This window comes from Leucopleurus acutus (genome assembly GCF_964270905.1).
Source record: "Leucopleurus acutus genome assembly, chromosome: 2".
In the NCBI taxonomy this organism is placed as follows: Eukaryota; Metazoa; Chordata; class Mammalia; order Artiodactyla; family Delphinidae; genus Leucopleurus; species Leucopleurus acutus.
In genome coordinates, this window is record NC_139143.1 from 97,807,534 (window position 1) to 97,833,783 (window position 26,250).

Below are 26,250 nucleotides of genomic sequence, written 5' to 3' on the forward strand. Positions count from 1 at the left end.
TTCCCTTGCAGAGTTCGGCTGACGAGCGTAAAAAAAAACTCTTGCCTAAAAACAAGCCGACGGGGGCCGGCCCCGCCCCCTCGGCAGGCCAATCAGCTGCGCACCCGGGAAGGACGTACAGCTGCAGGCCGAGCGAGTCGATGAGGCCGAGCGAGAGGTAGGACCCTGCTGAAGTGCTCGGCGGCTCGGGGGGCGGCTCGCCATCTTCTCCAGCCTCTCGGGTAGGTGTTTGTCTTCCCGGAGCGGTAGGCTGGCGACCAGAGACGTGAGTCCGCCCGGTCGGGTGTGTTTGTGCGGCAGGCGAGGCTGCGGTTCGGCCTGGGCGGGTCCCGCGGGCGGCGACGCAGGGGAGGCCGGGACCTCTGTGCTGGCGGGGGCCGAGCTCGCCCGGGCCTGCTGGGGACTTAGGAGCGGGGCGCAGACCGGGATGAGCGAGAAACCTGCCCCCTTATCTCCCCGGCCCGTTGGCGGTCTTAACTCTGGGTGCCACGCGGTTGCTCTTACTTTACGCCATTCATAGAGCGGCCTAGGGAAAAGGGGCAAGAAAGGCAAAGTGAGACGCGAGCGAACGTTGACTTTTGTTGGCTTCAGTTATCTCTGAAAACTTTAGGTATAATCTGAACAAGTACCGTCAGCAGAATGGCTCGGATTTGTTTGTAGTTGTTTTCAAAAACTCCAAATTAATTTGAATGTTAATAGAGATGCATATTTATGAGTGGGTGGTGAAAAACAATGACGATTTTCACTATGATGGTGGTTATGAAGGTGTGGTCCCCAGACTAGCTTATCACCGTTACTGGCATCATCATCGTAGTCATCGAGGGACCTTTAGAAATGCATATTTTCAAGTTTGAGAACCACAGTTCCGGGAAACTGCACAACGCACACGAACTAAATTGCAAGACCCTGACTTTTATGCCAGGCTACTTCTAGGTTAATACAGAAGTTGACTCTAATACCCAAGTTAGCTTTGTCTTACTCATTTCACGTGTAAATTCATTGAAATCAGGTGTGTCTCCTTTGTGCCGATTTCCACTCAGTGGCTGGCAGTTTCCTTGGAGAGCTCTGTCTTTGTTGGTAGCTGTACAGTCTAGTAACGCCTGTTAAAGTCCACTCTCCGTATTTCCTGCTTTGTGGAGGTGGGGATCCCGCAGTTCCTCCTCTCCATCTTCTCAGAAGATGCCACTAGCATCTTGCCCTGGAGAGGCAGTTTTAGGTAGAGCCAGTCTGGGTTTGACCACCTAATAGCTGAGTGGTCTTGGGCAAGTTACTTGTTTTTCTAATCTATAAAATGAAGATAATAATAGTACTACTTCTAAGAGTTCTTGTGAGGATTAAATGAATGAATGCACGTAACAGATTTTCCCACATAGTAATCAAATACTTACTATTATTATATAATAATTTTGACATTATTAGTGTCAAAGACACATAGATGAAAAAATTTTTAAAAAATAGAACTAAGGGAGAGAGACTATTACTGACAAATGGTAGAATAACACGTGCCACCACTGAATTACACCAACATAGGATGGTTACTTTTCCTTAATATTTTGCTACTCAGAGTGTGGTCTGTGGGCCAGTGTCTCTGCCATCACTAGGAGCTTGTTAGAAATGCAGAATCTCAGGCCCACCTCAGATTTACTCAATCAGAATCTGTTTCTTAACAAGATCTCCACCAGGTTTAGATGTGGCTTTGTTTGGAGGAAGTGTGAGATTATCTGAAGGATTTCTCAAGGAGAAATCAGTGACCACAGGGATTTGGCAGGAGGCCCTGACTTTGCAGCTGATTTCACTATTCTGCATCACCTCCTGGTCTTCCATCATTTCTGCATTGCTAAACCCTATCCCTGGATCTGCTGATCATTATTGGAGAAAATAGCATAGTTGCCAATAGCATGACTTTGTGGGGGTCATAGTCAAAACTCAGCTGCTTGACAGGCGTTTTGATTCATCTCCCTTTGTGGAACGCTCCCTTTAGTGCTGTTTTTCCACATCTCCATTCTCCATCCCAGCCTCTGCGTGCACAGGGACACTCTGGGCTTTCCAATGGACGTTTTCAGTATCCTCTTGATACGAACAGTAATGTGAATTTTGAGCTTCTCTTCTTTTTGCTTTAGAACCTTTATTTCCATCCTTCCTCATTCATTTCTATTGATGAAGTCATGTAAAACTTTGTTGCCTATGAAAAGCCTTAACTGTAGCCTTGATATTAGACACTGCCATCTTTTCCTAGTCTCTGCTCAGTTCAGACACTCCCCTTGTCACCTATTTAGTTCTTTTTTTTTTTTTTTTTTTTTGGCCGTGCCATGCGGCTTACAGGATCTTAGTTCCGGACCAGGGATTGAACCCGGGCCCACACAGTGAAAAAGTGCGGAGTCCTAACCACTGGACCGCCAGGGAATTCCTTAATTCTTTTTTTTTTTGTTTTCATTGAAGTAGAGTTGATTTACAATGTTGTGTTAATTTCTGCTGTACAGCAGAGTGATTCAGTTATACATATATATATACATTCTTCTTTTATATTCTTTACCATCATGGTTTATCATAGGATACTGAATACAGTTCTCTGTGCTATAGAGTAGTACCTTGGTGTTTATCCAGTCCGTGTATAATAACTTACATCTGCTAACCCCACCATCCCACTCCATCCCTCCCCCAACCCACTCCCCCTTGGCAGCCACAAGTCTGTTCTCTATTCACCTTCTTAGTTCTTAACTGCTTAGAATTAGGCTTCTCCCTGTCATTCTGTGAAAGTCAGTTCACAGATAACCAGCTAATTAACCAATCCAATGGCTTTTTTCAAACTTTATTTTTCTCATTTTCTCTGAAGTATTTAATATAGTTGACTAATACCTCCTTCAAATTAAGCCCCTCTTGCATAAAACACTGCATGTTTTTAGCTTGCCTTCTATTACTCTCATTAGTCTTTACTCTCCTTTTGTATTTGGGTCTTCTCAAGGCTTTATTCCTTAGCTTAACTCTTTTTTTTTTCCCCAGTAAAGTAATACAGTTATCCAGTATTTCTAAGCATCTCTGGAGCGTGACAGGGATTTTAGGATGCCTTTCCCATCATTATTGTTATCTAGTATTTTGGCTTTACATTTTTAAACATAGAAAGTTAGGTTTTTTAAAAAAACTATCAGTTGTTTACTAAATTTATCGATATGCTTGATCAGTTCCTATGCTCGTTGTTGTTTCTTTTATTCACACCTTTCCTCATTGAGGTTAAACTTCTTTAACATATCAAGAGTCTGTGGGTTGTAGACTTTATTAGTTTTTTTTAATGTCTAAAGAAATTTGTATTAGTTTGCTAGGGCTACCTTGACGAAGTACCACAGACTGGGCAGCTTAGACAGCAGAAATTAATTTTCTCACAGTTCTGGAGGCTGGAAGTTCAAGATCAAGGTGTCAGCAGGGTGGGTTTCTCTGTGACCTCTCTGCAGGTGGCCGTCTTCTCCCTTTGTCTTCACATCATCTTCCCTCTGACCTGTGTCCAAATTTCTGCTTATAAGGACATGAGTAATATTGGATTAGGGCTAGTGACCTCATTTTTAACTTAATTACTTGTTTAGAGATCCTGCCTTTAAATACAGTATTCTGAAGAGCTGGGGGTTAGCACTTCAACATATGAATTTGGTGGAGGGATGCAGTTTAGACTGTAACAATACTTTTTTAAAATTAATTTTCATTGGAGTATAGTTGCTTTACAATGTTGTGTTAGTTTCTGCTGTACAGCAAAGCGAATCAGTTATGTGTATACATATATCCCCTCTCTTTTAGATTTCCTTCCCGTTTAGGTCACCACAGAGCACTGAGTAGAGTTCCCTGTGCTATACAATAGGTTTTTGTTATCTATTTTATACATAGTAGTGTATATATGTCCCCATCTCCCAATTCATCCTACCCCTGTTTCCCCCCCTTGGTATCCATAAGTTTGTTCTCTACATCTGTGTCTCTATTTCTGCCTTGCAAATAAGCATAACTATATCTTAATTAGTCTTTCCCATGGGGGGAAAAAAACCTTTTGTAAAATGTGAAATATACATACAGAAAAGTGTGTAAAATACAAATGTTCACCTTAGCAAATTATTAAAAAGCAAGCACCTATGTAACTACCATCCAGGTTAAGGAGTAGAACATTGCCATCGTCTCAGAAGCCCTCCAGTACCTTCTCCCTTGTCTCATTCTTGATCTCAGAGGGAAGGGTTTCAATATTTACCACCAAGTGTGATGCTTGCTGTAGTACTCTGACAAAGTTTTCTTTTATTCCTGGTTTGCTAAGTGTTTTGTTTTAATCATGAATGGATTTAACCTGTTTCTTGATATTGGTTTTGGGGGCCTTCTTTTTTTCTTCATTAATCTTACTATAGGTTTATCAATTTTATTCATCATTTCAAAGAACCAAGTTTTGGTTTTGTTATCTTCTCTATTACATGTTTTCTAATTTATTAATTTTTACTCTGTTTTTGAATTGAATCTTCTCCGTGATTCTTTCTCAGGCCTCAGGTACTTTCCTCCTGTGTGTGCACTGATCAGTGTGATGCTGAATATTCAAGGGAGTCTGTTCTCATACCAATTCCTCTGATACACACTGTGTCCTCCAATTCAGTTCAATTCTGACCCTAACTATCCAGTTACTGCACACCCCACAAGTTAAGGGCAAAGTCCTTTACAAGACTTTCCCCACATCAGATGCATGTCTTGGGGGCCCCCTGTACTTCTGACCAACTGGCTGTAGATTGAGGGCTTCCCATTACCCCATCAGATTGGGTAATTCACTAGAACCACTCACTGAAAGTTCTACAGTTAATGGTTTTATTATAAAGGTATAGATGAAGATCAGCCAAATGAAGAGACACATAGGGCAAAGTCTGTGGGGGAGAATGCAGAGCTTTTGTGTCCTCATGGAATCCAGGTGTGTCACCATCTCAGCACATCACTGTGTCACCAGCCAGAGAGCTCCTCTGAGCCTCAGTGTCCAGAGTTTTTATCAGTGTTTCAGTCTGTAGGCATGATTGATTCATTGACCACATGATTGAATTCAGTCTCCAGCTGCCCTCTCATCCCCAGAGGTTGGATGGCTGAAAGTTCCAACCCTCTAATCATGTGCTTGGTCTTTTGGATGACCGTTCCCCAACCTGAAGCTATCTAGGAGCCCACCATGAGGCACTTCATTAGCATAACAGACAGTCCTATCACTCAGGAAATTTCAAGGGTTTTTGAAGGAGCTGGGGCCAAGATGGAGTAACAGGGACCCTCTGCAGACCTCTGCAGGTCTGTCTCTATGCAAATTTCCCTCCTGAACTCCAGCTGCCTTGATTTCTCCAGACTCAACTCCATCTCCTCAAGGATCCCAGCTCCTGGGCTCTCCCTGAATTTCCCCTCTGGGTGCCCATGGTTACTTAAGACAGTAGCCTGGGGCAGTGGAAGGGCTGTCCATGTTTGTTTCCCATCTTTCAAGGACCACCATTCTTTCTTGCCTGGTGTCCAGTTTCTTGAAAACCATCTCTTTTTTTTTTTTTTTTTTTTTTTTGCTGTATGTGGGCCTCTCACTGTTGTGGCCTCTCCCGTTGCGGAACACAGGCTCCGGACGTGCAGGCTCAGTGGCCATGGCTCACGGGCCCAGCTGCTCGTGAGGATCTTCCCAGACCGGGGCACGAACCCGTGTCCCCTGCATCGGCAGACGGACTCTCAACCACTGTGCCACCAGGGAAGCCCATCTCACATATTTTATGCAGGGTTCTTTCTTGGTTGTTCAGGCAGGAAGGTAAATCTGGTCCCTGTTACTCCATCTTGGCCAGAAGTAGGAGTCCGGGGAGTGCTTTGGAGCAAGGAGTTACTATGTCATCTTAACCCCAAACCTTTACCTGAATTCTTCCTTTATTCCTGTCAGGCTCTTGTCCCTAACACTTTGTTAAAAACTGCTATACCAAATCCAGTGGTCAGTTTGCTGCCCTCTGATCACCTGATCTTTCAGCAGCATTTGATACAGTTATCTGTTCCCTTCTTTCTTCACATGGCTTCTGGAATACCAGCCTCTCCTGGTTTTCTTCCTGCCTTACTAGTACTCACTGACAGTGTCTCGTCAGTTCCCCCTCTTCTTTCTGACCTCCAAGTGTTGGCATGCCCTAGGACTCAGTCTTTTATCTTCTTAATGGATCTTATGGTGATCTTATCCAGTCTGTGGCTTTAAACCTCATCTACAACCTGATGGCTCCCAACTGTGTTTCTGTAGCCCCACTCCTCTCCTTAGCTCCATACTGTGTATTAGACATCTCCACTTTGATATTAGTAGGCATCTGAAATGTACGGTGTCTAAAACAGAGCTCTTGGTATGTCAGAACTTGGTATCTGCTCACCTGAGTGTCCCTCAGTCTTTCCCATTCTCCCAGTTGCCGTGGTCACAAACCTTGATGTCATCCTGAATCTTTTCTTGTCCTTACTTCTTACGTCCAATTTACCAGCAATTTCTGCAGTGTATTTCTGGATTAGTTAGGGTAGCACAAGATGGTGTTAAAAAAACAAACCCCCAAATCTCAGGGCTTACCATAAAAGAAATGTATTTTTGTGCACATGAAAGTCAAAAAACATGTTCCCACGTAGTAGGTGGCCTTGCATGTGGTCATTTAGGGTCCCAACTCCTTTAGTTTGGCTGCCCTCCTCTAGGGCTCAGTGCCTTCCCCATTCCCTGATGGTCGAGGGGGCCAGCTGATGGAGGGTCACGTGTGGGAGGCTTTCATGGATGTGTTGCATATCCTTGCACTGCTTTTGCGCTGGCCAGGACTTAATTGTCACATACTTAACTGGAGGACGGGCTGGGATGTGTAGTTACCATGTGTCCAGAAGGAAGAAGATGGAATGTGCTTGGTGACCTGTTAGCTGGTTTTCGCCACATGTGGTAATGTCTACCTCAAATTTTAAAAATCTTATCATTTATCATCGCTTTTGTTGCTGTCTTAGTTCATGCCACCTTCATCTCTCAACTGGACTACTGCAAATCCTCCTTTCTAGTCTCTTGCTTTTGCTCTTCTCTTCCAGCCTCCACATAGTAGCCCCAGTCATTGTAGAATGTAACCCAGATTCTATCTCGTCTGTACTCAAACTCTAGTGGAGACACAGATGTAGAGAACAAACGTATGGACACCAGGGGGGAAAGTGGCGGGGGGCTGGTGGGGTGGTGTGATGAATTGTGAGATTGGGATTGACATGTGTACACTGATGGGTATAAAATGGATAACTAATAAGAACCTGCTGTATAAAAAAATAAAATAAAATTCAAAAGTTCAAAAAAAAAAACCTCTCTAGTGGGTGGCTTCCTATTACACTTAGAGTAAAAACCACACTCATTACTGTGGCCTATTCCCATTCTCCCCTCCAACTCATTCCCAGGACCCAGTTGTTCTGGCCTCCTTGCCCGTTCTTTGAATGCTTCAAACATAATCCCTGCTTGGACCTTTATGCTTGCTATGCCCTCTCTCTGGGTTTTCTTTTCCTAAATCTTCCTAAGGTTAGCTTATCATTTTTTCTGTTTAAATGTTGTGGTTATCTACCACTGTGTAACAAACCACCCCAAAGTTTAGGGGCTTTCAACAACCATTTTATCATCTCTCATGAGTCCGTGGCTTGTGGGGCTTGACTGAGCTCAGCTGGGTAGTTATTTTTTTCCACATGATGTTGGCAGGATCACCAAGTCAGTTACCAAGGGATTGGACTGGAACCACCTAGAAGGCTCACCCACATGGCTGGTCGTTGATGTTGGCTGCCAACTGGGAGCTCAGTGTGCCCCTGCACGTGGTCTCTCCAGGTGACTTGGCATTCTCAAAACGTGGTGGCTGAGTTCCAAGAGGGTGTCCCAAAAGCAGGTGTTCCAGAGTGATAAAGTAGAAGCAGCTGATCCTGGTATAGTTTAGGCCAGGCCCAGAACCAACACAGCATTACTTCTACCACAGTATTTTGGCTGGTCACACGGCCAGCCCAGATTTAGGAGGAAAGGAAACAAACTCCATCTCTCAGTGCGGGAAATGATAGAGAATTTGAGGCCATGTTTCTTCTCCTCAGAGGCCTTCTCTAAAATACCCAGCATTACCTAATCCATCTACACCATTGCCTTGTTTTATTTTCCTTATATGACTTATCACTATCTGAATTTTTTTTTTTTGCCAATCCATTGTCATCCCGCACTAGAGTGTAAGTTTCTTAAAGAAGACCTGGCTGGTCTAGTTTCCTGGTAGCCCTGTCACTTACGACAGTGCCCAGTATCCAGCAGGTATTTTGTAAACGTTGAACAAGAGAGTGCTGAACGTTCTCCCAAAACCTTATTCTCGTTCCGAAAATGATAGCACCATTTTTGTTGTTGGTAGGCCTTAAAATCTTGGAGTCATGTCTGCCATCGTTCTCTTTCTTTCCTTCTACGTGCATTCAGTTGCTGAGGTCTATAGAATTAATCTTTAAAACATGTCCGATGGGTTCTTTCTGTTCTCATCCACATCACTCTTTCAGACCAACATCCTTTTTCTACTCAAGCCTCCTTGTTGAACTCTCTGAGTGTACATTTAATGCTAGTTTCATCTTCCCAAAATGTAGTTCCCATCACCCTTGAAAGCTATTGTTAGCCCGTGAAGTTAGTCATAAGCGTTTTTACTTTTGCAAAGTCATCTCAGCCACCTCTCCACCTCTGTGTTCCGCCATGTCCATTCTCGTGTTTCCAGTCTCTGAGGAGTACGTTTTCCTCTCTGTCTCTGCCTCCCTCATCTCATACTCTTAGAATGTTGCCCATACTTCAAAGTCCATTTCCCATGCCCATTCCTCCATGAAATCTTCCCAGTTTCTCCCAGTCATATGTGCTTCTTCATCCTGTGAGCCCCTAAAACCCTTTGAATCCCTGCTGAGGCTTTGATCATTTGCATTTGCGGCTTAACAAACATTTGCTGAATGTCTTTCACTTGCTGGCCACTGGGCTGAGTGTTGGGCTTGGAGAGATGGAGGGGGCAAGATGGAGAGGGCATTGGGAAGGTGAATTTAGACTTGAGTAAGATGTTACCTTCCCTGGAAAAGTTCACGTTACAGTGCAGTGGTTTTCTACCTTCATTGTGTGATGGAACCCGGTGGGGAGCTTTAAAAATCCCAATGCCTGGGTCCCTCGCCTAGAGATTCTGATTCAGTTGGGTTGGGATGTGGCCAGAAGATTGGAGGATTAAGAAGCTTCCCAGGTGATTCTAATGCACGGCCAAGACTGAGAGCCACCGTGCTAAGGGATGAGACTGCCCAGTAAGTGGTTAATTTCAGTGTGTGATACTCTAGAAGAAGAAACAGAGCACACCAGGAACACAAAAGAGTGTTTAGTTTAGCCTGGAGTTACTTTTTTTTTTTTTTTTTAGTAAGCAGGCCTCTCACTGTTGTGGCATCTCTCGTTGCGGAGCACAGGCTCCGGACGCGCAGGCTCAGCGGCCATGGCTCACGGGCCTAACCGCTCTGCGGCATGTGAGATCTTCCCGGACCGGGGCACGAACCCGTGTCCCCTGCATCGGCAGGCGGACTCTCAACCACTGCGCCACCAGGGAAGCCCTGGAGTTACTTTTATTCCTGCAGCCAGAGTGTAAGCCATTTATGGGCAGGGCCCAGGGCATTCTCATCTTGGAAATCCCTTACCTGATCCGTATTCAGAGTAGGTACAAGAGAGGCTGTCTGACAGAACATTCTGCAGTGGTGGAAGTATTCTGCATCTACGCTGTCCAGTTTGGTAGCCACTAGCCGTATGTGACAACTGAGCACTTGAAATGCAGCTAGTGAGAATGAGGAACTGACTTTCAATGTAACTTAATCTTAATTAATTTAAGTTTCAGTAGCCACATGTGGCTAATGACTACTGTGTTGGACACTTGAATAGAGGAGATACTGTGTTTTGAGATACGATTTGAGGGTGTTTATGCAGAGGCTTAGATGAAGCAAGCTGTTTTCTCTGTTTGAGAGTTCAGTCACATCATTTGAATCTTAATTTTGCACCTTTTAAATTTCCCATTTGTTAAAAAAAATGGGAGATGGGGAGGGTTTGGTTCAAATACCTGTTTTCTTTAAAACAGTTTTACTGAGAAATAATTCACATACTATACAATTCACCCATTTAAATTGTACAATTCAGCAGTTTTTAGTATATTCACAGATATGTACAACCATTACCACAGTTAATTTTAGATCGTTTTTCATCACTATCTAAAACTTTTCATCAGAGTTTTTCATCAGAAACTGTGTACTGGGGACTTCCCTGGTGGCAGAGTGGTTAAGAATCCGCCTGCCAATGCACGGGACGTGGGTTCGAGCCCTGGTCTGAGAAGATCCCACATGCCGTGGAGCAGCTAAGCGCGTGCGCCACAACTACTGAGCCTGTGCCCTACAGCCCGCGAGCCACAACTGCTGAGCCTGCGTGCCACAGCTACTAAAGCCCGCACGCCTAGAGCCCGTGCTCCACAACAAGAGAAGCCACCACAATGAGAAGGCCGCACACCACAATGAAGAGTAGCCCCTGCTCGCCAAAACTTGAGAAAGCCCGCACGCAGCAACGAAGATCCAGTGCAGCCAAAAGTAAAATAAATAAATTAAATAAATAAAATTGAAAAAAACCCCAAAAAAGTCTGTACCAACTCACAGACATAGAGAACAGACTTGTGGTTGCCAAGGGGTGGGGCAGGGATGGATTAGGAGTTTGGGGTTGTTAGCAGACACAAACTATTATATATAGAACGGATAAATAACAAGGTCCTACTGTATAGCACAGGGAACTATATTCAATATCCTGTGATAAACCATAATGGGAAAGAATATAAAAAGGAATATATACATATGTATAACTGAATCACTTTGCTGTATGGCAGAAACTAACACAACATTGTAAATCAACTATACTTCAATCAAAAAAAAGAAACCCTGTACCATTTAACTACCACCCCTCTGTCCCTTATTATATCCTTAAATTTATATACCTACCAATCTGCATAGATTTGCCTATTCTGGACATTTTGTATCAATGGAATCATATAATATATGGTTTTTGGTGACTGGTTTTTTTCACATGGCATGATGTTTTCAAGATTCATCCATGTTGTAGCACGTATCAATACTTCATTCCTTTTTATGGCCTAATAATATTCCACTGTATGGTACTCATTCATCAGTTTAGGGACATTTGGGTTATTTCTCCTTTTTGGCTATTGTGAATAATGCAACTATAAATGTTTGTGTACGAGTTTTTGTGTTGACGTATATTTTCATTTCTCTTGGAGATATACCTAGAAGTGGAATTGCTGAATCACTTAGAAAATCTTATGTATACTTTTTGTCCCAGTGAGAATAGAATATGTGTGCATGTGTGTATATGTTTTTATGCAAATACCACTTAACTGAATATTTTTAATTCAGTTATTATTAAGAAAGCATTATCTTAACACTAGAAGGAAGTGGATTGTTTTTATTAAAACAGTTTCCTTCAAAAGTAATCATACTTCACTATATCTATTAATTTTTGTAGCCTTCATGCAGGATGCTGTGTTCTGTGCTCTTTTGTGAATGTCTGTGGCTGATAACTGCTTATGCTCATGAGGATGACTGGATTGACCCCACAGACATGCTTAACTATGATGCTGCTTCAGGAACAATGAGAAAATCTCAGGTATTTAAAAAATGCATGTGTGTATAACACCTTATCAGTCCTGTGATGGAAATAGTCTACTTTTGTTATTGTTTTTCACAGAGCTATGAGAATCCTATATCAATGATTAGCAATTATGCAGAATGTCTTCTTGCCTCCTAGTCTAAGATGATTTCAACCTCATCTGTTTATTTCTGTTTCAAATTTGAATGTAAAGCCCGTCGAGAAGCAAACTAATTTGATTTTAGTTCTTAGCTAGTGTATAAATTTGAGGCTCTTACTTTTTTGGTGGTTTAATACAGTTGAGGAATATAATGAGCAAAGCCATAAAATGATGAAGTAAAAATTTTAGTCTCATTAACGGTAGGTTATTTTTACAACTGAACTATAAAGAAAGAAAATCTCTCTCTCCTTTGCTTTAGGTGAAGTATGGTATATCAGAGAAAGAAGAGGTCAGTCCTGACTTATCACATGCTGATGAATTGTCAGAATGTTACAGCAGACTTGATTCTTTAACTTATAAGGTTAGGTTTTTTTATTCATGATTTTTGTATTATTTATAGTATGTTAAATTGCTCTCTGTTTTCCTGTCGTTGCTAACATTATTTGTGTTTCTATCTAAACTACAATTGACATATATATGGGTTTTTTTTCTTTAGTTGCTCTGGCCTTTGATTTTTAAAATAGTACTTCTATTTTGCTGTAATAACATCTCACTATGCTGTAATTATTTCTTTACCAGACTGAAAATTTCTTGGGACAAGGAATGGGACAAGGTGATGCTCTATCACCTGTTGCGATGCTGGGCTATAGTAACAACAAATATAGCAAATGAAGAAATGGCTCTACTGCTAGTTTCTAAGCATAAGAGTTGCTCTTATAAATATAAGGGATTATTATAATTTAGTGTGTGGTAGCTATTCATTTATTCAGTCCTTTATGTGGCTGAAGTAGAGTTTATGAGAGAGGAAGTAAGTCAAGATTGCTGGGGAGTTTGAACACAGGTTATGCTGCGGGAACCCACCTCGGTTGTGAGGCAGGGTGCTGGTGGCAGTGTGGAGGGGGCTGGGATGGGGGGGATGGCAGAGGTCCAGCGACACTGGAGGCTCACACTGAGGCAGTGACGGGGTGAAGAGAAGAGGAAAGCATGCAACTTTTCCGTGGTAGAATAAGCAAGTTGTGATGGTTGAGGGAGGAGGGGAAAAGGATAGGGAAGGCTAGCGTGAAAGAGGGAGGTTTCCAGCTTGAGAGATTGGGAGGGCTTTTTAATTGAGATCCAGATATATCCGAATTCGAGATCTATAAGTAGCTGCTTGTGGTTCTTATCAAATGTGAATGTTTTCTCACCCGAGTGCTAGCAAAGAAATGCTTGGATAAAATTTGCTTCAGTCTTAACTGCATTTTGTGGTGTAGTGAATTAATTTGGCTGGATGTTAGGAAATGGAGAAATGCCTTTTTACTGAAATTTTTCATTCCATTGTTTGTGACTTTGGTTCAAACGTTGTAACAGCATGATTGGTAAAATGGAGTCTTTAGTCTTTGTTTTTAAAAAATCATTTCTCTTAAAAAATTGTTTCTCTTAAAAAGAAACTAAAAATTCTTAGGGATTGTAAACCTTGCCTGAAAGCAGAGGAGACTGCCCTGTGACTTCTTGAGTGTCTTTCTGTCCTGAGTCTGTGTGTGCTGCTCAGTTATTGTATGTTCATCATCTGAAGCCCACTTCAGTGCTCCATGCAACTTGTGGTCCACACTCAAGTAAAAAGTACTTTTTCACAGGTTCTAAATGTCTGTAAGATGTGCACTACCCTCCCTCAGAGACTAGGCCACTGTGGTATTTGTAGAGCTAATTTCAGAGGAAGTCTGTTCTAATGAAGGACTCTGTGCAGAGGGGGTGCCATGTGTAGGACACTCTGGAGAAGCCATGGTTCCTGACAGATGGTAGGGGGTGATCGATAGTTGGCAGGAAAAATGAATAAAAGGCCAAAAGTAATATACACATTCAAGAAAATCTTTGCTGTGTCCTTCATTTTCCGGCTTCATGCTATCCCTGTTTCTCTTTGTCCTCTCTTTCTGGGTTATTTTCCCCCCCCCTTTTTCCTTTCATTCCTTTCTTTGTTAAACCATTACTTTGGAATTAGGAAGAGGCAGATTGGTCCAGATGTTCTGCTTGTCCACATCTCTGCTTCCTTGTTTCATGATCTTCAGGTTTTTTTTTTTTTGCGGTACGCGGGCCTCTCACTGTTGTGGTCTCTCCTGCCGCGGAGCACAGGCTCCGGACGCGCAGGCCCAGCGGCCATGGCTCACGGGCTCAGCCGCTCCGCGGCATGTGGGATCCTCCCAGGCCGGGGCACGAACCCGCGTCCCCTGCATCGGCAGGCGGACTCCCAACCACTGCGCCACCAGGGAAGCCCATGATCTTCAGTTTTAAAATTGCTGAAAGTCAGCAAGAAAACTGCCAGTCAGGGCGCAGTGTGGGACACGTGTTCCTTATTTGTTGCCTACTTGCCCTTTGCAAAGAGAACCCACAAGAAGCAGGTGAGATCTACATTTTAATGCGAGCTTGATAAAAAATAACGAGCTCCTTACTTTGATCTCGATGGGGCCACTAGGCTAGAAACTTGACCCTTATTACATTAAACTTTGACGCTAACTAATGTTGTATTTATTTTGTGGTTACAGATCGATGAGTGTGAAAAGCAGAAGAGAAAAGACTGTGAAAGTCAAAGCAATCCTGTTTTTAGGAGATACTTAAATAAGATTTTAATTGAAACCAGAAAGCTTGGCCTTGTGAGTATTTGGTGCTGTGATACTAATCAGTGTAGTGGATATTTTCATTATTTATTAATTTCACATTATAGCAAGCAGTGGCAAAGCATCATTATGCTTCAACAGAGAATACCTGACTCACCCTTTTACCAAAACCTAGTCATGCAGGATTGAAGGCAGCTGCCTGCTTTACAGTGGTTTGGTGGAAGGCAAGTGAGCAGTGCAGATCCCTCTTTTTCCTGTAGTTCATGGGGATTTACTTACTCTGTGCACTGCCCTACCACTTAATTGAGTTGGAGGGAGAGGGAGTTTTTTTGTTTGTTTGTTTGTTTTTAAATTTTGGCTGCACTGCACAGCATGTGGGATCTTAGTTCCTCAACCAGGGATTGAACACACGCCTCCCTGTATTGTAAGGTGAAGGGGAAGTCCAGAGGGAGATTGTTTTAAATTTGCTATTTGAACTTTACTGAACAGTTAGAAACTTAATAAACTCATGACTTGGTAAGGAAATTCTATCCCAGTCCTTACTTCTTGTTTTCTACCACTTCCACACTTTCTTATTCAGATGATGTAATATTACATATTGAGAAAAAGAAAAGTGTGTTTTAAGTAGTTTTTTCCCCCTAGCTGTTTACTGTGGCAAGGCTGCTTTATAGAAATTACATATCAGGCACATACTGTTCATGATTAATGTTAAGATTCCATTTTTTAGAGTCATTGTTTTCACTTTGAGGAGTCGAAACATCAAGAAAACTTAAAAAAAGGGGGTGTTAGATGAATAGTAATCCCACCTTATTTTGGAGATGTAAAAGCAGATGTACTCACATGTACACCCTTCAGTTTGAGTCTTATAACTGAGTGCAAGGTGGAAAAGAGTCTATTTTATAGATGAGGAAACAGGTAGAGTCAGAAAATACTCAAGATGGAGATGCTTGGAATATTTCGTTCCTGGTTTTTTAGAAATATTAATCAATGGATGCTTTTTTATACTTACTGATGATTTGTGATATTACATGACACTTTGGTTTTTCTCATTTTATATTTTTTAATATAAATATCAGTATTTACTATTAGAAAAGATAATGTTTATAATGATTTTGCTAACCTGAACTCTCAGTAATATAGTTGTGACTGTCATGCATATTTATGGAAACCAGATTTTGCTGCTTTTTGAGATCCTTTTTGTTTTTCTTATTTGTACTACTGCAAATTTTAGGCTATTTGAAAACTGTGTCAGCAAATGGAAAGTCATAAATGGAATCATAAAATAATGATAGTTTATCCTCATTATTTGTGGATTCCATATTTTTGAATATTTCAAATATTAAACTTTATTTGTAACCTCAGAATCAGTACTCCTGCTTTTGTGGTCACTTTCAGATATGCGCGGAGCGACAAAACGTTTGAGTTGCTCAGTGAGCCCATTCTCAGCTGAGGTGAAACAAGGCCATTTTTTGCCTTCTTGTTTTCAGCTCTCATGTTATAAACAAGTACTTTTATGTGGTCTGTTTATTTTTTCGGGCTTTCATTTTTTAATTTTTAAAATTTTGCTGTTTAAAAATCTCCCGGGCTTCCCTGGTGGTGCAGTGGTTGAGAGTCCGCCTGCTGATGCAGGGGACGCGGGTTCGTGCCCCGGTCTGGGAAGATCCCACATGCCGCGGAGCGGCTGGGCCCGTGAGCCATGGCCGCTGAGCCTGCGCGTCTGGAGCCTGTGCTCTGCAACGGGAGAGGCCACAACAGTGAGATAGGCCCGCGTACTGCAGAAAAAAAAAAAAAAGAAAATCTCCCAAGTGTTATGCTGTCTAGTGTTCCTAAGCACAAGAAGGCTGAGATGTGCCTTAAAGAAAATTCCCTTGTTAGTTAAGCTTAGTTCAGTCATTAGTCATAGTGCTGTTGGCTATGAGCTCAGTGTTAATGGATCCACAGTATATATATTAAGGTGTCTTTATTTATATATATTTTTAATTTCTTTCCTTTTTTTCCTTCAATATTTATTTATTTTGGCTGCGCTGGGTCTTAGTTGTGGCATGCGGGATGGTTTTTTTTTTTTAGTTGCAGCACACGGGGTTCTTAGTTGCGGCATGCATGTGGGATCTAGTTCCCAGACCAGGGATTGAACCTGGGCCGTCCGCATTGGGAGCGTGGAGTCTTACCCACTGGACCAGCAGGGAAGTCCCTATATTAAGGTGTCTTTAAACAGTAACATAAAAGGGTTATGAATTGATTGGTTGATGAAAATGTGCTTGCAGGAATCTAACCCTGTATTTCCTGTAGGAGCCATGGTTCAGTATTTGCTAACTAGTGTTCAGGGTGACTTTATAGAATGTAAGTACTGCAGATAGCAGGAATCAACTGTAATTTAGTATAATGTACTGTATGTTACTTGCATAGAGTTTTATAATTTTTGAAGTGTTTTTCACGTTATTATCTTTGGTTTTCATGTTGGCCTGTGAGTCAGACAGGTAGATATTATTCCTCTTATTTTATACCTGTGAAATATTGTGAACTAATTATATATTTAGTTCCAAATTAGCTTTTGTCTTAAAATATTTCATTGAGTAATGATAAAATTCTCCTTTTCTATTTGTTTTTTTTTTGGCAAATTTAATTCAGCCTGATGAAAACAAAGGTGATATGCATTATGATGCCGAGATTATCCTTAAGAGACAAACCTTGTTAGAAATACAAAAGTTTCTCAGTGGAGAGGATTGGAAGCCAGGAGCCTTGGATGATGCACTAAGTGATATTTTAATTAATTTTAAGTTTCATAATTTTGAAACATGGAAGTGGCGATTTGAAGATTCCTTTGGAGTGGATCCATATAATGTATTCATGGTAAGATGGGATGAGGGGGACATGATTAACATGTTTTTATTTTTAACATGTTTTTGTTTTTTAAAACACTTTAAAAACCCCATCATAATTATGTTGAGAACTCATACTAAGTCACTGTTACTGGGTTGACGAACATGCAGCAAAATGGTACAAATGATTTTGCGTATTCAAGTCCAGTTCTTTTGTTTTTGCTGACGATCAGTGTTGTTTTGGGGAAGGATGGCTTGGCGGTGACTCTTCTCTCTATTCTGTTTCTGTTTTTGAGATGCTTCTGTGTCTGCTCTGCATCGTGGTGTTAGTAGCTACTGAGCTGTGGACATATGTTCGTTGGTACACCCAGTTGAGACGTGTTTTATTCATCAGTTTTCTCATCAGTTTGGGATGGAATTGGATATATTTATATAAGGTATTGTATAGATAGAAGGTTTTTAAATTTTCAAACGTTACTTCATAATGAAAGACTGTAATCCATTTAGAGCTAGTATATAATCTTGCCTCAGATGAGGGCAGGAGGCAGTGATTGGAGGTGGTGATGGTGAGGAAATTGGCAGCTGCTCAGGTGTCCCTGGTGTTTTGGGTCCTTGACCAGTTAGTGGGGAAAAATGTGCAGTCCTGATTTTCATAACCCAATTCCTGATGTTGGGTGGCATCTGGACAGCTAAATCAGAATAGAGTTATGTAGACACACTTGAAAAATTCTCATGTAGGTAATTTGGGGTATGTCTTTTTGTTTGCTAGAAGTGATACCAAAATACTGTTTTTTAAAATTAGTTTATTTTCTGAATATAAAAGTGGTATATTTATGGTAGAGAAGATAGGAAAGATAGAAAGATACAGAGAAATTTAATTCTTAAAAATTGTCTAGGGAATTTCCTGGCAGTCCAGTGGTTAGAACTCGGCACTCTCACTGCCGGGGGCCTGGGTTCAATCCCTGGTCAGGGAACTAAGATCCCGCAAGCTGCGTGCAGTGGCCAAAAAATAAAATAAAATTGTCTATAATTTTACCACCTAGAGATAATCACTGTAGCTATTTTGAAGTATTTCTTTATAAACTTTTTCCAAATTTTTAATTCTTTAAAAATCAGGACCACGTTATATATAGAAATTTGAAGAAGCATTATTGTTCCTGTCAAAATAGCATAATCATTTAAGGAAAATTTTAGACCTTTTTAGCAGGGTGAGTCAAGTAGCCAACTATTTTCAGTGAATTCATCTGATTAAATCACTGTGATATTTCCTTAGCTCTAAGTTCTATAGCTTCTAGAACTAAGTATTTACAAATTGGAGGAAATAAGGTAGTTCGGTTGAAAATTGTTCTCTCAATGATTTCCCCCAGGGCTTTTATTTTTAAAAGGCATATTTGTCATTTGTGCTAAAAATCATCCAAAGCAAAACACCATTTTGTCATGAATTGTATAAGAGAATGAGTAGTCGTTTAATATGTATAGCTGTCTTTGGGGGCATGATATCAGCTATATTTGAACTAATTTTTAAAACAATCTTTTTAGTAAAAACGTTTTCCTTCCTCCTCATAATTACTTTATAAAGAAGGCAATTGTAGTTAGTTCTTTACCTGTTGCATTAAAACTGTTTTGCCATGAGCTGAAAAGAGCCACTTTTAAAAAATAATATATTTTTTTCTGTGAAAAATTTTTAAATAATCTGGTTTGGGTGAATGGTGAAGACACACTTTGAACTAAGGTTTTTAGGATGTGTAGGCGTAACCTTCATTGTTAGCAGCCTTTCATGGTTCCCTTTGGTGTTGGTCAGCTAGCCTTTGCCCAGCATCAGGCTGAAGTTGCCAAGATGGAGCCATTAAACAATGTGTGTGCTGAGAACATGGATTGGACTGGAAGTCTCTTGGGTAAGGTGTTGGTTCCCTTGGCCTTATTTTGAGTAGAATTTCTGAGAATGAAAAAACATATTAATAATTACAAAGAAATGATAAAATGCCAGAAGGAGGCTTTCTATGACTGAATCTTTAGTATCAGAACAGGCAAGAAGTGTCTTAGGTTTCAGACCAGTGACTTCTGTGTTCATGTAATGTGACAGGAAAGGGATAGAAAGTGTGTATATTGCTGGCTCTTATATTATCTGTCTCCCTGCATTAGACTCACTTTTGTTCATCTAGTCCTTAGCACAGTGTCTAGCACATTCTGGGTCCTCAGCAGAAGTTTATTAGAGAAGTGAATCAATGTATATATGAATTCATTTCCATCTTCGATTTAATCTCCTTATATTGACGTGTGAAATCTTATTGTAGCTTTACTATACTGTTTTTTTTAAAAATTAGGAATTATTTTACTTTTTCTTACAAATTTTATGAACACTCACTAATGTTGACTGCCTTTAGTTATAGGTATCTAACAGTGGGAATGGTTTGATGATCAAAGTCTCTTTATAAATGCAAGTCTCTAATGACTGACCCAGAATAGAATCTCAGCAACAAATCAAGGTGTCCAAAAAATTAATTTTCTTGAAAAGATATGGGAGCCAAACCAGCCCAGCCTTGCCTCCTGGCTTCAGGGGACAACTAAATGCCTCCTGTAGCTCTTGCTAGTACATAATGTACATGAGTCTGATTTAGAAAAAGTGAGAGAACTAATGTTCTACTTTATTTTGTAAAATAAGTAAAGAACTGACATTTTTAATTGAAATTGTTTGGACATAGTTGTAGGTTCACAGGTAGCTGTAAGAAACAGAGATCCTGTGTACCCTTTACCCACTTCCCCCACTGGTAACATCTTGCATACTTACAATAGTGCAGTATCACAACCAGGATATCGACTTTGATACAAGCCACCAATCTTACTCAGATTTCCCCAGTTTTACTTGGATTCCTTTGTGTGTGTAAAGAACTGTTTTTGTTTACCTTTTAGAAATCTTAATAAAATATATTTTACCTGTATAAGAGTTGTATAATTTGAATGGATTTTTAAAATAAACATTTTGGACATAAGATGAAATTTTTAAAAATCACTGTTAGTGGGAGACTGTTTGCAAAACAATTTAAAATTGATTGGGGGTTGTGGGGAGAGGGACAGTTAAAACTAAAATATTGTCTTATTTGGGAATGAAATATGACTTTTTAAAAAAATGACTGTTTTTGTTTCTCTAAATAGAATGGCTTAGAAGTTCATGGACCTATAAGGATGACTCATGCCAAAAATACTATGAGCTCTTATTAGTCAACCCTATTTGGTTGGTCCCACCAACAAAGGTTAGAATATATTTTGTGAAAATTACTTATACAAAGCAAGTAAAAAGTCTCTGTATTTATTAAAAATTGTTAGTGTTTTTTACCATCATTTTGCTAATAATAAACCTTTGTTCTAGAAAAAAATACTTCCATTACACAGTGATTTTCACATGAAAAGTATATGATAACATTTAAATGTATGGAATTTCATAATTTCAGCCTCAGTACAGTTGATTATGGCTTATTCTATATGCCTCAATCCTTTGAGGAAAAAAATTAAGTTGTTTTTATCTTTTGTTGTAGGCACTAGCAGTTACATTCACCAACTTTGTCACGGAGCCATTGAAGCATATTGGAAAAGGAGCTGGTGAATTTATTAAAGCACTCATGAAGGAGATCCCAGTGTTACTACAGATTCCAGTGCTGATAATTATGGCATTAGCTGTCCTGGTTAGTATATAGCACTGTTAACAATTAACAGGATTTACAGAAAAAAGGCAATTCTGAAATTACTAGGTTTCTTTTATGTTGTAAATCAGGCTAAGTCATGCTTAATGGTATGAAAAGATGATTTTTAAGTGATAAATGTTTGTTTATACTTACTTGTACATTCCTCTAAGCAAGAAAACGGTTCTCAAGTTTGATTGTAGATGTCAAAGCGGTGATTTAGAATAATACCCTCTTTTAACATTTGTTCTTTAAACTTCATGAATTACTACACATGATATCAGTTATGTCTTCTTTGAGAAAGGGGACCTTATTTCAGTCTGAATTTTTGCCGCACTGAGAACAGAAGAACAGTGGGTTTAACATAGCATCAGAAAGGGATGTAGAAAGAGGTGGGTGTACTAAGAAACAATTTGGGGGATCCAGGAGCAGACATTTATTAAGGAATATTACAGTATTACTTGTCAGTCATCCATGGTCTCTTCAGCTCTTTTTTTGGTTGATTTTCAGCCCTTACCCTAATAAAGCAGTTGTCTCATAAAACAAAATGCAAAGAACTCAGATGTGCCTGGGGAAATTATTAAAGAATTGTCTTCCCTTAAGGATACAAAATTCACTATGATCTATTTACTTAAAAATTATTCTTGTTTTGTTTTTTGGCTTGTGATTAGGATTCATTGGTTTAGGGATATGGTTTTGTTAGGTGACATTAGTTGTATAGTAGTAGTTTAGTCTCTAAGACTGAAATTATAAGCAAAACCCCTTCATCGCTTGTTGCTTCATCTGCTGCCTAAGAAAAGGCCTTTTGCTGCTCTGTCTTCGAAGAGTAGTATCTCCAGTACAGTGGTTTTCAAACTTTTTGTTCTCAGGACCCTTCTGTATTCTTCAGAATTGAACACCACAAAGAGCACTTGTTTGTGGGAGGTTTATTTATTGATATTTACCAGAAATTTTTAAAATACAAGTATACACAAGCACACAGTGCATGAGCCATCAGAGTGAGGCAGTCACTGTAGCCCCACAAGACTCTGCTGTACAAGAGGAGAGTGAAGAAGACTAATGTCTTTGTATTATGAAAACTTTTGACCTCACAGATTCCTGAGAGTCTCAGAGATCCCCTGAGGGGTCCCTGGGCCACACTTTGAGAACTGCTGCCTAGTTTTTCCCTTGGGGTGTGACTCAAAACCTGTTGAATTTTAGCTGTAGCTAAAGCGAGTTTGTAAAAAATAAACCTACAGGAGAATATTTACATAATGGTGTACAAATTTAATTTTCAGCATTTGCCTTATATGATGCGTGTGAATGTAGACAACACATGAGCAATGATCAGACAATTAATACCTTTTAAATTTCTAGGCTTTAGCCTAACTGCTGTTATAATTCAATAAAAATGTGTCCAGCTGATTGAAATGTCTGCTTAATACTTGGCTATTTCTCACATTTTATTGGCTACTCTGGCCCTGTATTAATCTAGAGAAAATCCAGTGAAATTAAGATGTTTATGTCTATAAATGCCACAAGTTATGAAATTTTGTTGGCACCGTGGAAAGCACCTCAAAATTTCGTTGTAAGTCAGCCATTAAGTACTCAGGAATATGTATTTCTTTTCCTTCTAGAGTTTCTCCTATGGTGCTGGAAAATCAGTTGGTATGCTGAGACATGTGGGTGGCCCTGAAAGAGAACCACCCCAGGCACTTCAGCCAGGTGAAAGAAGATGGCAGCAGGAAATTGATTATAGACCCCATGGTGGAGCAGGTGATGCAGATTTCTATTACAGGGGCCAAATTGGCCCCATTGAGCAAGGCCCTAATGACAAAACATGTGAGGGTAGAAGAGATGTTTTGAGAAAGAGAGATGTTGACTTGAGATTTCAGACTGGCAACAAGAGCCTTGAAGTGCTTCCGGCATTTGATTTACCAGACGCAGAGGCGAGAGAGCATCCCAAGGTGGTACCCAGTGTAAGTCAGCAACTGTTTATTTCGCTGTCCCTTCATACTAGGTGTAAGTGCTTCCTATAGTGCTTTTGGTTAAGTGCTTTTACTTTTCATGGTTAATTATATCACCAGTGATAATAATTATTCACTCTCCCCCTTTCTGGTTGAAAGTTAGTCCAGCCTCCTCAGAAGAAATGAGATTTAATTTTTATGTTAAATAGTATTTAACAGTAATTTGTTGGAACAGATGGTAATTCATAATGACATTTCATAGGAAACCAACAAGTGAGCATGACTGAAATTTCTACCTTTGAAGAGATCAGAGAGAAGTCCTCACTGAAGGCCTGGAGCCTTAGGGAGCCAACCGCAGGAGAGCCCTGAAGCCTTAGGTAGATGAAGAGTGAGCTGGGAAAGGACCAAAAACCTCGCTTTCCCAAATCTTTTATATCGTTGGCTGGCTAGACTATACTTTTTACCTGTGGAATGGTGAGGCCTCTTTTCCACCATTATTGGCCATTTAAAGGGACATTTCCATTTCTGTTTGAGAGAGGACTTTGTATTGTCATTTGCAAAGTTTAGGTTGCAGACGCAAACCTTTGAGAAATAGTAAGAAGCGCAGTAGAATCTAGGAAATTGTAGAATCCCTTCCCATGGAGTTCCTTAGAAGAACATATCTGCCTGCGTCTAGAAAATTAAGATGTTCCTTTCAGCTTTAATAGTTAATGGTTATCTGTCACTCATCTCAAAAATCCTCCAGTGAGTTCCGGGCTCACTTGAAGGGAAAGCCAAAGATATCAAGATGGCCTAGGGCTTCCCACCTCTGTTACCACGCTGCTCTCTCCTCCTGCGCCCCCTCCACCCTCATCCTCCTTCAGCCCCAAGGGCCTCCTGCCTATTCCTTGAACTCAAGCCTTTGTACTTGCTGTTCACTATCTAGAATGCTGTTCCCAATATATTCATAAGGTTCATTTCTTCAAGCCTTTGCTCATGTCATCTTTTCAGACCGCCCTGATTTAAACAGCTATCCAACCCTCCCACCCCCAGCATGATACTTTGTTAAGTTATTGCCTGATTCTCTCCCCAGCTTAAATGTAAATTCCAGGGAGGGCAGGGGTTTTTGTCTGTTTGTTGTCTTGTATCCCCAGCACCTCGAACTTAATGTATGCTCAGTAAATATTTGTTGAATGAATTATTCTCCCTAGCAAGAGGAGTTAGCAGTACTGGTCACCAGTCTTCCTGACCCTTCCTTAAGCTGCATCACTAGACCACCTGGCATATCCTGAGTTTCCCATTCCTCCATGTACAGTTCTGTGAGGCTTAATAACATTTATATAATTACAATCCAGCACTGGAACCAGGACTTGAAAGAGTTCAACGTTTGCTATAACAGATTTGTGTGGGAACTTGTGGAACATGTTTATTACGAACTTTCACATTATGTTAATTAAACAATTAAAACACTGTAATTCTCTACTTTGTAGCATAAATCACCTATTTTGGATACAAAGCCCAAAGAAATTGGTGGAATCTCAGGAGAAAGCACACTGACTGAAAGCAGCCAGTCTGCTAAGCCTGTCTCTGGCCAAAAGATACCAGAGTGTGTGGAAGGTTCCCCTGCAGTGGAAAAGGCCCAGCTCAGGACTGACGCCACAGGCGGCCCAGAGGAAGGCAGCACGTCCAGCCCGGCACTGCAGTGAGGGTGTGTGGAGGGGATCCAGACTGCAGCCCATGTGGCTAGAGGAACACAGACATGGACCACAGCTCTGAGGTCATCTTTGAGTTTTGTAAAGTATACTCCTCACAGCTATTTCTTCTTCTCTACAAATATTCTGTTATTTACTACACAGGTGCCAACTTAAACATCAGTATTTTTACTCATAATCAGAATTAACAAGCACACATGTATCTCTGTTTAATTTCATCTTTCTTTGATATTAAGATGCATCCTATAAAGTTTTGAAGTGTTAATTCTGGAACAGGATCTCATAGATGACATATGGCAAGCATTAATGATTTTGAATAATCAAAGAGGCCAGTCTGAATTAGGGGACATTGAAAAAGAAGTTCTGTTGTTTACAGGCATATATAGGAACCAACTCACCAAAGTGTGTGTTGCCTCGTCGAAGTCCTGTGATACCTACTTTAGTTAACAGAATTATTTGTTGTGCACTGGACTCAGAATATTTCACGTGGTAGGTACTCAAAACCAACATTTAAGGAAAGTCACTGTAGTCATGCTTACCCTCTTCATTCACTTCAGCATTTTAGTGCAGCCACGGAGTCTGCATCACCAGTGTCAGTCTGCCTCGTGTAGGCTGCCTGCAGATCAGCCTTCATCTCTCAACTCTTACCGCTATTACTGGGCCTGCTTCCTTATCACCCCCTTTACTTTATCCTTAGCTAAGACAGAACTGAAGATTGTCAGGGGAATTTAGATTACATAGCTTGTTAAGTCAGCAATCTCAGTTTTACATCCTTTGAGAATGGCTTTATTTCCCCAGCAGATGAAGTACACAGGCTTTATAAGACCTGTTTTCCTTGCTACTCAGAATCCCAGCAGTTGTGATTGTTAGATATTACTATATCTTATTTATATTACAGTAAACCATATTGTCCAAGCCATATGAAGTTCTAATTTTTAGAGATCTATACAAAGAGAGGAATAAATACCACAATAAGGAAAACAGAGTAGGATGGTTTTTTTAACCCTAGACAGGTGATATAATCAACATTTCAAATTAGTTATTCTGATTTTTAAACTATTCTTCATTTTAAACTTTCTAAAAAAGGAATTTATAAATTTTGCACAAGATCTAACTAGGAAGCACATATATTACACATATTCGGGTATCCTTTATCTTAACCTTCACACTACAATTTATATTCAGCTGCTTACTAAAAATGATAGTAGTCAGGAATGGTCTTAAAATTTTCATGCAGGCATTTCTTTCAGAAAAAAAGATGTATTTAAAGCATTTGCTTTTTTTTTTTTTTTTTTTTTTTTTTTTGCAGTACGCGGGCCTCTCATTGCTGTGGCCTTTCCCGTCGCGGAGCACAGGCTCCGGACTCGCAGTCTCAGTGGCCATGGCTCACGGGCCCAGCCGCTCTGTGGCATGTGGGATCTTCCCGGACCGGGGCACGAACCCGTGTCCCCTGCATCGGCAGGCAGACTCTCAACTACTGCGCCACCAGGGAAGCCCAGCATTTGCTTTTTGATACGTTTTTTTACGTGAAATGCAGTAATACCCCCTCTTTGGCTCCCAGAAGCATCACTTAGATGCCTGTAACGATTTAATTTTATGTGTTAATATTGTTTTCTAGCTTCGTACTGCAAACAGTATTTCATCAGAAAGGTAATTTTCTCCAAGAAATGCAAAAGGATTTTATATAAAACTTTATAACATAGTAGGCATGTAGGGATGCCA

The 26,250-nt window shown here is 40.5% G+C and overlaps 1 protein-coding gene across 2 annotated transcripts; it reads left to right on the top strand.

Annotated features, from left to right (window-relative positions):
• Positions 1–135: 135 nt before the first annotated feature.
• On the top strand, positions 136–25,836 carry CLCC1 (chloride channel CLIC like 1). 2 transcript variants are annotated; one of them, XM_082832721.1, is made up of 11 exons: positions 136–221; positions 11,525–11,665; positions 12,067–12,168; positions 14,324–14,431; positions 17,024–17,245; positions 17,511–17,651; positions 19,016–19,109; positions 20,368–20,465; positions 20,748–20,894; positions 22,508–22,849; positions 24,307–25,836. In XM_082832721.1, exons 2-11 carry the CDS (start codon positions 11,537–11,539, stop codon positions 24,520–24,522), a joined length of 1,599 nt encoding a protein of 532 aa, XP_082688847.1. In that variant the 5' UTR covers positions 136–221; positions 11,525–11,536; the 3' UTR covers positions 24,523–25,836. The 2 variants fall into 2 exon arrangements, with proteins under 2 accessions (XP_082688847.1, XP_082688848.1); XM_082832722.1 differs by having other exon boundaries at positions 145–157.
• The last annotated feature ends 414 nt before the right edge of the window (positions 25,837–26,250 follow it).

Coding starts and splice junctions, on each gene's coding strand:
- CLCC1 (XM_082832721.1), top strand. CDS start 11,537: ATGCTGTGTTCTGTGCTCTTTTGTGAATGTCTGTGGCTGATAACTGCT. Junction 14,432..17,023: donor AAACCAGAAAGCTTGGCCTT/GTGAGTATTTGG, acceptor AATTTAATTCAG/CCTGATGAAAACAAAGGTGA. Junction 20,895..22,507: donor TTATGGCATTAGCTGTCCTG/GTTAGTATATAG, acceptor TTTTCCTTCTAG/AGTTTCTCCTATGGTGCTGG.